We start from the raw sequence: 12,764 nt of genomic DNA on the forward strand, positions 1-12,764 counted from the left end.
AATGTGAGCATGACTTTATTGAAAAAGCCAATTGTCCAGCTAAGGGAAGCAAACATTCACTGAAATGACGCATTAGTATTATTGTCATCAGATTGTTTTAATAAGTAATTCTTTAACTCATTTTAAAAACAAGACAACAAGCTACATACAAATTTAGATTGGTAAGGCAAATCATTTATAGACAGAAAACTTTACCAAGGAGGTTGCCTATAATCACATGCTTGCTGAATATATTCCTACCTGACTTGGCTGATTGCTTAGGATATCTTCCCAAACACGATCAATGCAAACAATTACTCCTTCATTTCAATTTTGTAAAAGAATGGGGGTGGGGGGAAGGCAAGTTCATGTTCTTTGTGGTTACAATGAAAACCCCAAATGCATTAAGCAAATTTAACCACTACTACACCCCACCGACGCTGTGGAATTAGCAAGGCGGGGGGCTGACGTACATTCTCCAAGTAGTGTTCAGACACTTCCACGGTTTATTTCCTTAATGGAAAAGACAGAATTTTCTAGCCTGCAGGTACATTTAAAATAGGAAGATAATGCTCTAGAGAAGAAGTAAAGACCAAGCCTGAATGATGCCCAGTGGCACCTCAGCGCTTGAACGACCACCCGGACACCGACAAGGCGCGGCGGAAGCAGCCGCTGCACCCCCACACCTCCCCTGCCGGCTCAGGCCTCCCTCCCTCTCCTGCCCCTACACCCCTTGTGAAAGCGGAGTAAATGCCCCTACACCCGAGAAGCGCCAGAGACAACCAGCAGGCGAGCGGGAATGACGGGACTGTGACAGGGGCAGCGTGAGGGGCGCCAGAGCCTCACGGCCCCCTCCCCGGCCCCGCCCCGCGCTCCCCGCCGCAGTCGCCATACTACGCATGCGCGGAGCCAGCCCGCCGCACGGTGGGGGCGGGTTGACGGTTGGGCCGGCCCAACCGGAGAGACCGGGAGGAGACCCCATGTCCAGGCGGGAAGTGTCCCAGGCCGGTTACCTGGCCAAAAGTCCCGCGTTGCAGGGCCCGGATCAGCCCACTCGGTGTCGCCATGGCAAAGGCGGGAAGGGATGGTGGAGGGGGGGGAAGGGAAACAACGCCGGAAGAATCAGCGCCTGCGCTCAGCAGCAGGCTCCCCGCCGGCGGGAATGCGCATGCCCAGTGCCGGTCACGCGGCCGACCGGCGGGTGGGCGGGAGCACCGCAGAGGGGAACCGCGGCGACGGGCCGTTAGCGCTGTGTTCCCCGCTGGGCAAACGCCGTCGCATCGCCGCTCTTGTTTCACGGGTCCTGCCTCATGCGGAGGTTGCCCTTGTAACGCCCTTGCGTTCCCCAAGCTCCTGTATAATCTCCGAGGTCTCCCTGGCCCCTTTTCTCCTTAGGCAGCCCGACCCTGCCCGTGGCAGCCTTTCTGCTGAGAGATCCGCAGCTTGGCCCCCTACTTGAAGATACCCACATCTGCCGGGCTCACTTCTCCACGCATCAGACTAACTAAAGTCAGTTTCCACAGAAAACCTTAAAAAGCTTCTCTCTGCCCGAACCTGCCCTGCTTTGTCCCGAATGCCAAGACTGAAGCAGCTCTTCTTATCTTTTACCTCTGACGTGGTGTGTTCCCAGATGGGATCTTCGTGCCCATGTGGCGTCCAGTGCACCAGATAACAGAATCAAAGCAAATGAGTAACAGCGAAGTTGTAAGCGAGGTTTAACATGCTTCTGAAGACATACGTCAGCTCTTTGTGCCAGTTTTTTTGAGAAGGGTGCCAGGTTTCTCCCGTTAATTTCTCCCCAGTTCAATTCCTGGGCTGAGAAGCCACAAAATGCTTGTTACCAATGTTTAGGTGATGTGAACTGCAGCTCATCTGCAGGGCTGGAAATATCTGGCGCAGTGACTCTGGGAATTTGCTGTTGGAGGATTTGGAGAAACAAACCAGCAACCACGAAAGAAGGTGTGCTTGTAGGTCTGCTATCAGTGGCACTGCACATAGTACAGGTGATTATTTTCAGTAGCCAACTCAGTACTGAGCTAGATTAGTCCAAACCCTATCACTGAGGATATTACTGTAGAATGTTCCTAACTCTAAAATCCTGAAGTAATGTTAATACCTAAAGACGCATAACTGCTTGGGTTTTTTTTTCACTTTGAGGCAATGTTTAATCACAATTTTTTTGATTTTTAAACTGTGTACGTAGACTGCTTAGTACATGGGAGCCTAATCTTCATTTAGTTCCACAGACTCTACTATAATACAGATTGTAAAATATCTACTTTGCATAGCCAATAAGAACTTTAACTTGAACCAGAAATTGTACATATCATTTTTTCAACACTTGCATCATCACTTTCTTGTTTATAATTTGAGCTGAAAATTTCTGTGTGCAATGTTCATCTTTGGCTGACATTTTAATTCAGTGTTATGTTTCAGTAAAAATGTATCAGTTATTTTTGAGAACATAACTAGGTGAAAATCATGTGAAGTTGGTTGAGTTGTAGGAGACATAAGGGAAGAAGCTGAAAAATGGAAAAGTCTGGGTAATATTTTTTTAGATATTTCCCGTCCTAAGGCCAAAAAATGTTAAACGAGAGTCTGTGGCTGCTCCACTAATGTGAGACTAGAGACATGCTTTGAGTGGAGCCTCAGGTGACAATCCTGATGGTGCGCAGAAGCCTTAGCCTCTGTCTCACAACTAGAACTGTTCTCCATTGGAGACTAATTGGAGCAGGTAAAGCTGTCTTAAACTAACATGGTAAAGAGCGCATAGTTGAAGAGGCAAGTGGAATATAAACTTAGCTTCAAAAAGCTGTAAAGAAAATTGAGATAATATGATAAGGAAATGTTAAGACAATTTTTCATCTGTAAAGAATTTAAAACCAAACTCTTTTCCAGTATGTAATTACCAAGGAGAAAGCTTTCAGCATCTATTGAATATAAATATTATAATGTTATTATCAATCAGTAAGCCAGACATTGATCTGAGGCAAAATGATGAAGAAAAAAGCTATGTGGGATTCAGTAATAAAAGACTAAAGAATGAAGATACAGTTAATACTCCTTAAAAAGTATTAGTGTTACTTTTCAAGGTTATTAGAATTTGAGTTAATAATGGAACAGTAAAAGATGATGGTTTTTAGACTTTTGTAATACCTTTGACCACAGGGCATTCTAATTAAATATACCAGAGAAGCACACACTAAATGACTAAGGGCTGATTAGCTGACAGCCCTCCTTGTTAAATTTGAACTGGGAGACTTCTAGTAGAGTTCTGTGGTGACCCATGCTTTGCCCTACTCAATACTGTTACTGGTAATCTGCAAATAGATACTGAATAATTTATGTTGAAATGTGCCCTTGCCACAAATATTGACAGACTTGTAAATAACACTAAAAACATGGCAATCACTCAGACCATTCTGATAATAGGAGTGTATTAAAACAAAGCATGTTTTAAAATCAATTTGAAACCAAAGTAAAAACTTTAATCCAAGTTGGTTTTTTTTTTCTTTAAACAGAACTGAGTTTGAGTTATTACTTTGAAGTCATTGTTGAACCCAAACTCAAGCTGAACAAAAAGAAAAAATTCAATACTCCATTTACAATAGCTCTAACGCAAGAAGAGCCCACTACTATGACAAAACTAGCAGGGGCAGAAGAAGCTACAAGGGATATTCTTGGTGCAGGCAAAGAGGGAGAGTGGTGTGAATGTGCAAGGCAGGTGAGAAGAGGAAGAGGTTGGCTTGAGAATCCCTGAGAAGATGAGACTGCTTATACCCTGAGAGATGGCTGAGTTAGGGGAGAAGGATTCACTGCTCATATTTGTTGTCCTCTGAAATCTTCTGCTGCTGCCAAAACTCTTCTGACCTTTTTCATGTATGATTCCTAGACACTTTTCCCCTACCCATATTATCCCAATGCACATTGTGAATCTATTCAAGATTGTTTAGACGTGCAGAATCTGCCACTGAGCCCAAATTGGGAAAATACCAGCAACGGGTGAACATGAACGAGAACTCAGTCAAAATATCACTAGTGCAATTCTCTCTTTTTAATACCGCCAAACTGACTGTTGACCTGGAAACAAGAGTACCAGACCATATCTTTCAGATGCGTGTGTCTCCTGGGACATGGTGATTCTGCAAAAGATCTAGAGTTTGTGCTGGACAAGCAACTCTATCTGCTAGTGCAGTCCTGTTGCTGAAATGGTCAACTAAGTGATTTTTTAGTGCTGGGGTACCAGTCAGTAAATACTAAGTCCACTTTGGGTTTCCCTCCTTAAAAGAGACACTGAAAAATCAAGGAAAAAACCACAGGCAATAGCCGTAAAATGATTTAAGGGAAGACTTAGGCATATGCTCAAGTAAGTGATTAGTGAAAATACAGGATAGTGGTAGGAGCAGAATAGAAAGTCTGTGATTCTCTTTTCTAGGTAGAAAGACCTCTGCAGCTGAGATAAGGCTCACAAAACTTTTATTTTCATGAAGCCTTGAAGAGGCGGTGCTTTACACAGGACCCAGCCTTGGTTGCTCTACAATGTGAATGGGATCCTGGGAACTAGTTAGGGATGTGTAGAGAGTTTTTATGCACAGCTTCCTCAACTTATTTAAAATAGAAATTAGAAGTTGTTTGGTTGTTGGCAGCAGATTGTAAAAAGGAAGGATGGTTAAAGAAGCTGAATAAATATTGAAAGCCTGGCTTTATTCCTTGCTACTCTCAAAAATCATGTGTACTAAAATATGTTGTGTTCCTCACCAGAAAAATTGCAGAAATTCTGTGCACTCCTAGCAGAAGCTAATGTTTTTGCTACTGTGCTTCTAATATACCATATGCTAAAAACATGCAACAGCCTAAAATATTAGAATCTATGTCTATTAATCTAACATGTAAGATTTCTCTTTTATGCTTGATCTATTTGTGCTTTAGCTCCCATCTTTACAACATAGTAAGAATAACAGCTATTCAAGTCAGCATTGTCAAAATAATTTCACTAATACTCTTGAATCACTCACATTCTCTGATAAAAGTAACAAAGAAAAATGTAGAAGGAAATTAGTAATTTTCTACTCAATTGAGGGATTATCACAGAAAATCCTATGGTAAGGAAGTTTTAGGACACCATTTTGAATAAAAAATATTTTAAAAAATGAACAATAATCAATGAAGCAAGACCCTTGCAGAAAAAATACTATTTTATCATATAGCTAGAGGCGGTATCATAATATTTATACAGAAGAAGAAAGGGAAATGAATTAAAATCCCATCAAAGAGTTGATTTCTTAATTTCTGAGTGTTTGATCGTGTTCTTTAATGTAGCTTGGGGGAGGGGTAATTATAATTACAATTGTTTTTATTGTTTGCGACAGTATTCCTCAGGTACTGTCTAAAATAGGATCCCGTTGTGCTATGCATTGCCCAAGCACACACCAGGTGACAGCCCCAGCTCCAAATAGCTCAAAATCCAAACAGACAAAATGGACACAGATCAAAGAGCGCGTGACACACAGCATGATAAATGAATTTGCAGAAATCGCCATGTAAATATTTGACATCCATTGTTTTTTAAGTGAAGGATGTCATTAGCAAGGTAATACCTGAATGAAGGAGCAAGGAAAGGGGATTTAGACAAACTAGAGAAGGCAGAGAGGGGAGACCAGGTAGGGCAGGATCTGAAGTATGAGGAGAAGTTGGAACAGGCAACCAAAAAGCATGGGAAAGAGTCCACTCAACCCCTTCACGTTGTCATACATAAAGAACTTCACTTGAGACGTGTAGTTTGGCCTAGTTTAAAAGCACATCACTGAAATTCTTGAGAGCCCAGAGGTTAGCAGCAAGACTGGCTGGAAAGGGTGAATCAATCACTCTTACCTGTTTCATTTTACATTTTACACATGCTATGGAAGAATCTTTGACCATTTCTATACATCTGTCTGTTCAGTGAAGCTTTGACAGGGTAGTCATTTGACAGCACTGAAGATCTGGCAGAGAGCATGAAGAAGTGTTGTATTATCTTTTGTATGCTGAAACTGTTGATAGTATCATAGCATTGCAGAGAGCTATATCCTGTGAAGTTCACAGAAGAACACTGTATTGGTAGCCACTGAGAAATAAAAACACCTAGAATCTTCTGAAATCTGTAAACCTTTTCTCCCTGTAGTATGTTGGGAAAAAGAAATCTTTCCTACATGTTCTTTTGTATTATCATCAGTTATGGTGACTGTGTTCTTTACATTCATTTTGAATCTGTGTTTCCTGTCATGAGCAGATTAAAAACAGAAGAGAGTGGAGTGAAAGTTTTCTATTGCAAACATCTGTGTCTGAAAAAGGATTGTATTTCCATGTCCTGGAACATCAAGGGGAAAAGCTTGCCCTCCCCAGACACACACCTTTGGTTTGCCTGCAATAAGGAGTTTATAGACAAGGTTGCTTTACTACAGTAAATAGAAAACCCAATTCTGCTATTATTTCCGGTGGTTAATCCTGCCTGGGTGTCTGAGGAGACCTTCGATCATTGTTCCCAGCAGACAGCTATTTTACTATATATCTTAAAATGCTTAACATATTTTTGGGTGTAACATAAGCAATGCTTTTAATAACTCCTGTCTTTTATATCTGAAATTCAGTTTTATATGCCAATATTGCTGTCCAGCTAGTGTTCTTAGGGTCTGTCAGTAGAAATGGCGAATGGACGTACTTACCCTCTATAAGTTAAATGAAATCCACAGGCAGAAAAAAAATGGCTGTGTCAATGGACTTCATAAAGGAAAAAATCAGTGCTGACGTATCATCCATATCTGTCTGCTTTTAAAGAACACAAGACTGGAAAAGGAGAGAAAAGATGTAAGAAGCACTGGGGGCCAGATATACAGTACTTTCTCATACTTTCTGGTATTCTTACAAGAATGTAGCCATGGAAAGAAGAAAATTTATTGGTTTAGATGCTGCCCTGAGACCTTCCTATCTCCTACATAAATGCCCTCCTTTTGAAACTTCAATAAACTAATATGCCTCACTGCAAATACCACCCACTAGATTCATGTACTCCCTCACCCCATTTTACCCAAAGATCTGTTATGTTGTATGCAAAACCGGTACAAATCTAGGAAACAGTTTGATAAAATCATTGTCTGTGTTGGTTCTTTAGTCAGAATAATCTTGGGCACTGAGGAGGCTTTTGGTGGTATGCAACAGTGATTCTTCCTTTCTGAAGTGGAAGCACGTCTTCAAGTAAAACAGACCATGGACTAGAGTTTGACTTTGGGCAACATTATTTGTGAGAATGGTCTTCTCTCTCTGAATCATTTCCCCCATCTGCCAAACCTCCTTCAGGTATACCCGACTGATGGTGATATTTCCATACCTGCGAACATAGTAAAGACTATTAAGACTACAAATATTATTACTAGAATTAAGAGAAAAAATGAAGAAAGCTTGAAAGTTTTAAACAAGCCTGGCAAAGTTAAGAAATCTTCTGTTAGGAAAAATCTCATAAGCAAAAAGATTCAGAAAATTTAGGAATAGGTAGGAATTCACACAGTCTGAACCTCTGCTTTGTAACTCTGGTTGTTCACTTTAGTAAGAGAACCTCACAGCTGCCTTTTCACAATGGCAGTTAGCACGACATCTCTCTCACTTTCTCTAGAGGGTATATTACAGTGAGAACATTTGCCTGTGACTTACATGACTGTCCAAGGTTCTCAGAAGAGACTTTACAAGGAGTAACAAAGTTAATCCCTCATCCTACATGTTGGAATGCGAATCCTAAGGACGTGAGAGTAGGGTACAGAGAGATCTGCATGCCTAATTCACATTTAACTTAGGGGTCATTAGGCACCAGAGACTTTCGAAAAGTCATTGATGTAAAACCTATGATCTATTTTTATAAATTGTTCCAGTTCCTAAAAAACATGCCCTATTTCCAATCTAAATTAGTCTAATTTCACTTTCGAACTTTAGGCTGTATAACCTCATTGCCTTTGAAGCTAAAACATGTTTTACTGTCAGAAACCTTCCCTTATAATCAAAGAATGATTTTTTTTTTTTTTTAAAAAGAAATGGCATGGACTGATTTTTGTCAAAACTGTCATAAAATAAGCTTTATAAATTTTAAATTACAATTGTGGCTCCCTAATCTTTTCAGTTTTTCAAGCTCTTCTGTTCAGGCTAAGCACCAAAATGTGCCACAATACTATTGCTATTCTCAGTATCATTTGTCTGCTTCTACTCAACTGTCTGCTAAAAAAAAAAAGGAGTGTTGCTAAGCATGTTTGCAGATGATGTACGGCTTGATAGAACAATAAATAACATTTATATATCTGAGAATAGTGCTAGCTGCTGCACTGCACTGAGAGCTTACATTCTTTCTATCTCATCTATGTCCACCAATGTCAGTGTCAGTGATTTCCACAGTCCCCCAACTTCTAAGAGTGACGTAGGTTTTTTGTTTCCAGGTGTGTGACCTCCCCCATTTATGTGTGTTCAGACACATTGCTTGAATGAGTTCCCCTTCCTACAAAACAACCCAGCTGTGTATAACTGGTTCTTTCTCAATACTGTTTATCATTCTGCCAAGCTGTGTCTCATCTGCAAACTTTACTAGCAGTGCTTTCATATTTTCCTCTATGTGGTTAATAAAAATATGAATTGCTAAAATGACATCTGGGACTTAACACCTCTTGAACTGGTAATCATTTAATGTACAGTTCAATATACACTTCACTGATTATTTTATGTTAATTTAAAAAATAAGAATGTTACAAAGTACCAAAATAAACACTTTATGAAAATGTAGATATGACACAGCCAAGTGTATTTCTAGATACCAGAAAGAATGAAGTACATAAAATGCAGATTTGGTAGAATTTTCTCTAAAAAATCACTCACATGTGTTTATGTAATCTTAAATAACACCCCCAGATAAGGATTTTCAATGTTAATTTTTTGATTTTACCATTTATACACACATTTGTGGCTACACTTTGACTATTGTGCTCCCATCTGGGGAACACAGAACACCTATGGTTTTTGGGATACCTTGGCTGGGTTTGCAGCTGCTTTGTTTCACCAGAGCGATGAAAAGTTGCTGAAATAGACTCTAGTACCCTTTGCTTTCTGCACTCCAAACTCCTGCTGATTTGTCACCTCCCACCATTAATTATTCTTCATACACGACGCCCTTGCTTGTATTCCCTTAGCCTGGCTTTATCCTGTGAATATATGAAATTCCCTGGGCTCACACAGTTCCCCTCCCCTTGTATGACATACTGGCACTTAATTCAGGCAGAGTGACTGGCTGCCTAGAGCATCAGGTTGGTTGGGGGTGAGTGCAAAACCTCTCTGCTCTGCCACTTGCTCTTCTTGTGCCACAGACTGAGAGCCAGGCCGACCGCCTCTGCTGAGGGAGCAAGGGGATTTCATGGGCACCAGCTCTGGCTGGGTAGGAAGGTGGCACTGCCAAGCAGCATTGGTCTATGTCTCCAGCTCTTCTGGCCTCTTGGTGATGGTGGCAGCGACTGATCAGCTCTTCATAGGTTTTCTCTGAGCCCTCTGTCTCAGCTCCTCACCTTTCTTCCATCTCATGGTAGAAGTGACCCTGTCGCTTCTGCTTTGGGGACCAAAATGCAATTTTGCCCACATTACCTATAAGCCTGGAGCCAGCCATCTACACGTCTGCTTTCCTCTCCATCACTCCTCCAGGGAGCGCGGTCCTGGCTTCCCCTTCAGTGCAGAAAATGAGCACGCTGCCTCCCACCTCCCTCTCAGCTTGTCTGTAAAGAGGATCTGGCACAATAGGTGCTTTCCTCCCAGATGCTTCGTATGAATGGCCATACTTGCTGTTATTTTTTGTAACTAAAAGTTGTTTTGTTGTTGTTCATGCAGAATTGTTCCCTTTTGGACTGGCCACCATCATCCATTGTTCTCCATGAAACAGAAACTGCCGTTGCCCTCGGGGGAGATGGTGGCTGCCTATACTGTGAGGCATCATAAAACACAGACCCTGTTGGGAACAATGGGGAAAAGCCTTCTCAACGTGGCCACCAGCTGAGGCCTGCCACCACTCTTGGCCTGTCCAGAGCACTGGGGAGTGGCAGCCATGTTGAGGGGAGGCAGGAGGCAGTAGTCCACCAAGCAGCCTCCGGGCCCTGCTAGAGGGGAAAACAAGATTACATGCACCAGGAACAATACCCAAACAAAACCAGCTTAATTACAAGAAGCAAGTGAATCTCTAAAGTCTTCGTGCAAGGTTACAATGAGTTGCACTTATGTGGAAGCTAGCAGAGATTTTGGCCAGTTTTGTAGGGGAGGTTGAAGTCCTTTTTGCTGCTTTCACCCATTGATGCCTTGACTCCCCCTTAAATACTAAGAGAACAAAATACTTATCTGACAGTTTTAATAGGAAAGAATTTTTGTCACAGAATAATAAGCAGTTCATCTATGGAGATGTGATATTTTTCCACCCTCCCTTTTCACTGGGCAGCCTTCTGCCTCATATACTCTTGGGTTGCTGGAGTCTGTATTCTTTTTACCCAGATAGGAGACAGAGAGAGGTGTAATAACGGGTGGTCCATTTTTAAGAAATGCCTGATTTTTAATCTCTAAGAAAATTAATATATTCAAATACATATTTGAAATTACCTGAAAATTTGTAAGCAAACCATACATATGGTAGTGTTAAGGAGAGTACACTGTGTTTTTCATAGAGAGTAAAGAATAATCAGTAAAGCATGCCTGATTTTGAAAATTCTGCCAAGTCTAGAAGCTTTAACTGTCTCTAAAATATGCATTCAGTGATAGAAAATATTTTAAAAGATGATGAAATTTGATGGCATACATCATCAATAATTTTGTATGAGCCATACTGTAGGAACGTTGCGATTATTTTCAAAAACAAGTATTGTGATTCAAGGAAATAAACAGGCAAGATCTTACTTAATAGGAATTCAAACCATTCAGGTCACTAAAATAACAATAATCATACTCACCCAAATAAAACTGTGATCTGTTAAAATCTCACGTACATAAGCCTCCAGATCTCCACACTTTTATATTTACAATTCTATAGTAAGAACAGTCATTTGCTGCCATTATTCTTCATAGCAGAAAATTTCCTCATGAGCAGAAGTCTTGCAGAAGTCTTAACCCTGCCAGAGTGACATTAAGAACCTTTATAATTATGCCTAGAGCCATTTCAGTGGCTTTGTACTTAAATTGATAAAGTTGATCTTCAAAGATTCAGGATATGCTCTCGCCTCTTCAGAGTAGGAACTGTAATTACTGTGGACGTAGCGATTCATCTAAAACCATGAAGCTGCATTCTCAAGTAAGACACTGAGTTACTGGTATTATGTACCTAATAATGTGAGTTTGGGAGCTGAGAGGCAGCTTTTTGGTTTTGAATCATCCACAAATCCCACTCCAGGTGATAGGTGTGCTCGCTGCCTTCCACACTGGCTAAAACAGGGAACACCCTGCATTTAGTAATAAACAATGGAGGCTACTGCCCAAAGTAAACACTGAATGCGGGGTCAGAGGATCGATAAGAGTGAATGAAACAGTGGAAAGTGGGAGGAAACAGGCAGGGAGCAAACCCAAAAATCATGGTACAAGAAATGAAGTGAATACACAATGGCCTTGAAAGAAAGCCAAGGGAACGAGCTCTTTGAGGAGAGCCCTGACTGCAAACAGATCTGGGATCATGAGCAAAGCAATGGATTGTTGTTCAATGTTACTGTATTTCAAGAAGCAGGACTTTGTTTGTAGTAAAACAGGATTACTTCAAAGAAATACCTGGCTCTTGTAATCAATTTCTCATTCTAATGGAAACAGCCTGTGATGTTGTACATACAGGCTCACTGCTCAGGCCACAATGGAGTTACACAATGCAACAAGAGTGAGCAAACAATTGAGGAAAAACAGGGAAGGAGGACAGAGGAAGATTTTGGAAAAAGACGTGGCAAAATGGAAGAAAACATGAAAACTTGCAGGAAATTAATCTAAGGCATGGAGAGATGAAAGGATGTAGTCAGGATGTATTCTTCAGCGTGATAGTCAGCTGGGAGATGCTAGTGGCTCTGGGGAAGAATAATCCTTAAAGTGTAGTACCCATGTTCGAATTTCTGAAAGAAAAGAAGACCATGTCTCTCCCATCCCATTGCTGTTTCAGAAAAGCAGCCCTCTCAGACAGGCAACCAGGCACCACGATGGAGGGTTAAAACACATGAAGCTGCTGCCCATTTGGAACACACTCCGTCTCCTTTCACATCTGCAGAGCATTTAGCTGCTTGCATCTGGTTGTGTTTGCGCAAATATAATTCCATATTCACTAATAATTCCCGAGGCTAAAGGCCCCTCTCCTGTAACCTTGTTAATATTCTCACAAGGCCTGGTGTGAACGCCTCACAGCATTTGGATTAGAATTCAGTCTGGTGGGTTTTTTTTCCCCCCTGTCTCTTACTCTTTCTCTCTTTCGTACTTTTCTGGCCTCCAGTTTCCTGGCCACCCACATGACGAGACACTCTCCCTCCCGCTCTCTCCCCATTCTCAGTTTCAAGGAATTTCCTTTTGTCAAAGGCAAAGTGTGATTGACATATTTTCCCCTCTTAAGTGCAGTCTTCTTAATACTTGATTTAACTATGTCCTTATGGGGCTCGTATAATCATTACCTAGGTGAGAAAGAGACCCCCTGATCCCTCTCTACCATCCGATCTTAGACTTCAAGCGCCAGACTGCTGTCTACTTAGCACTTTTTACATGTTTTTATTAACTTTTTAGAGATGTTTTTA

The 12,764-nt window shown here is 41.3% G+C and overlaps 1 protein-coding gene across 4 annotated transcripts in view; it reads right to left on the reverse strand.

Moving 5' to 3' along the window:
- Positions 1-1,550, reverse strand: part of WARS2 (tryptophanyl tRNA synthetase 2, mitochondrial) — a 52,139-nt gene extending 50,589 nt beyond the window's left edge. For 2 of the 4 annotated variants that reach the window (XM_075107781.1, XM_075107762.1), the window contains exon 1: positions 993-1,550. In XM_075107781.1, coding sequence (XP_074963882.1) covers positions 993-1,046 — 54 coding nt within the window. In that variant the 5' untranslated portion in view covers positions 1,047-1,550. The remainder of the gene's footprint in view (positions 1-992) is intronic. The other 2 variants (XM_075107792.1, XM_075107773.1) reach the window with 2 other exon arrangements.
- Between the last annotated feature and the right edge of the window lie 11,214 nt (positions 1,551-12,764).

This window comes from Phalacrocorax aristotelis, chromosome 1 (genome assembly GCF_949628215.1).
Source record: "Phalacrocorax aristotelis chromosome 1, bGulAri2.1, whole genome shotgun sequence".
Taxonomy (NCBI): Eukaryota; Metazoa; Chordata; class Aves; order Suliformes; family Phalacrocoracidae; genus Phalacrocorax; species Phalacrocorax aristotelis.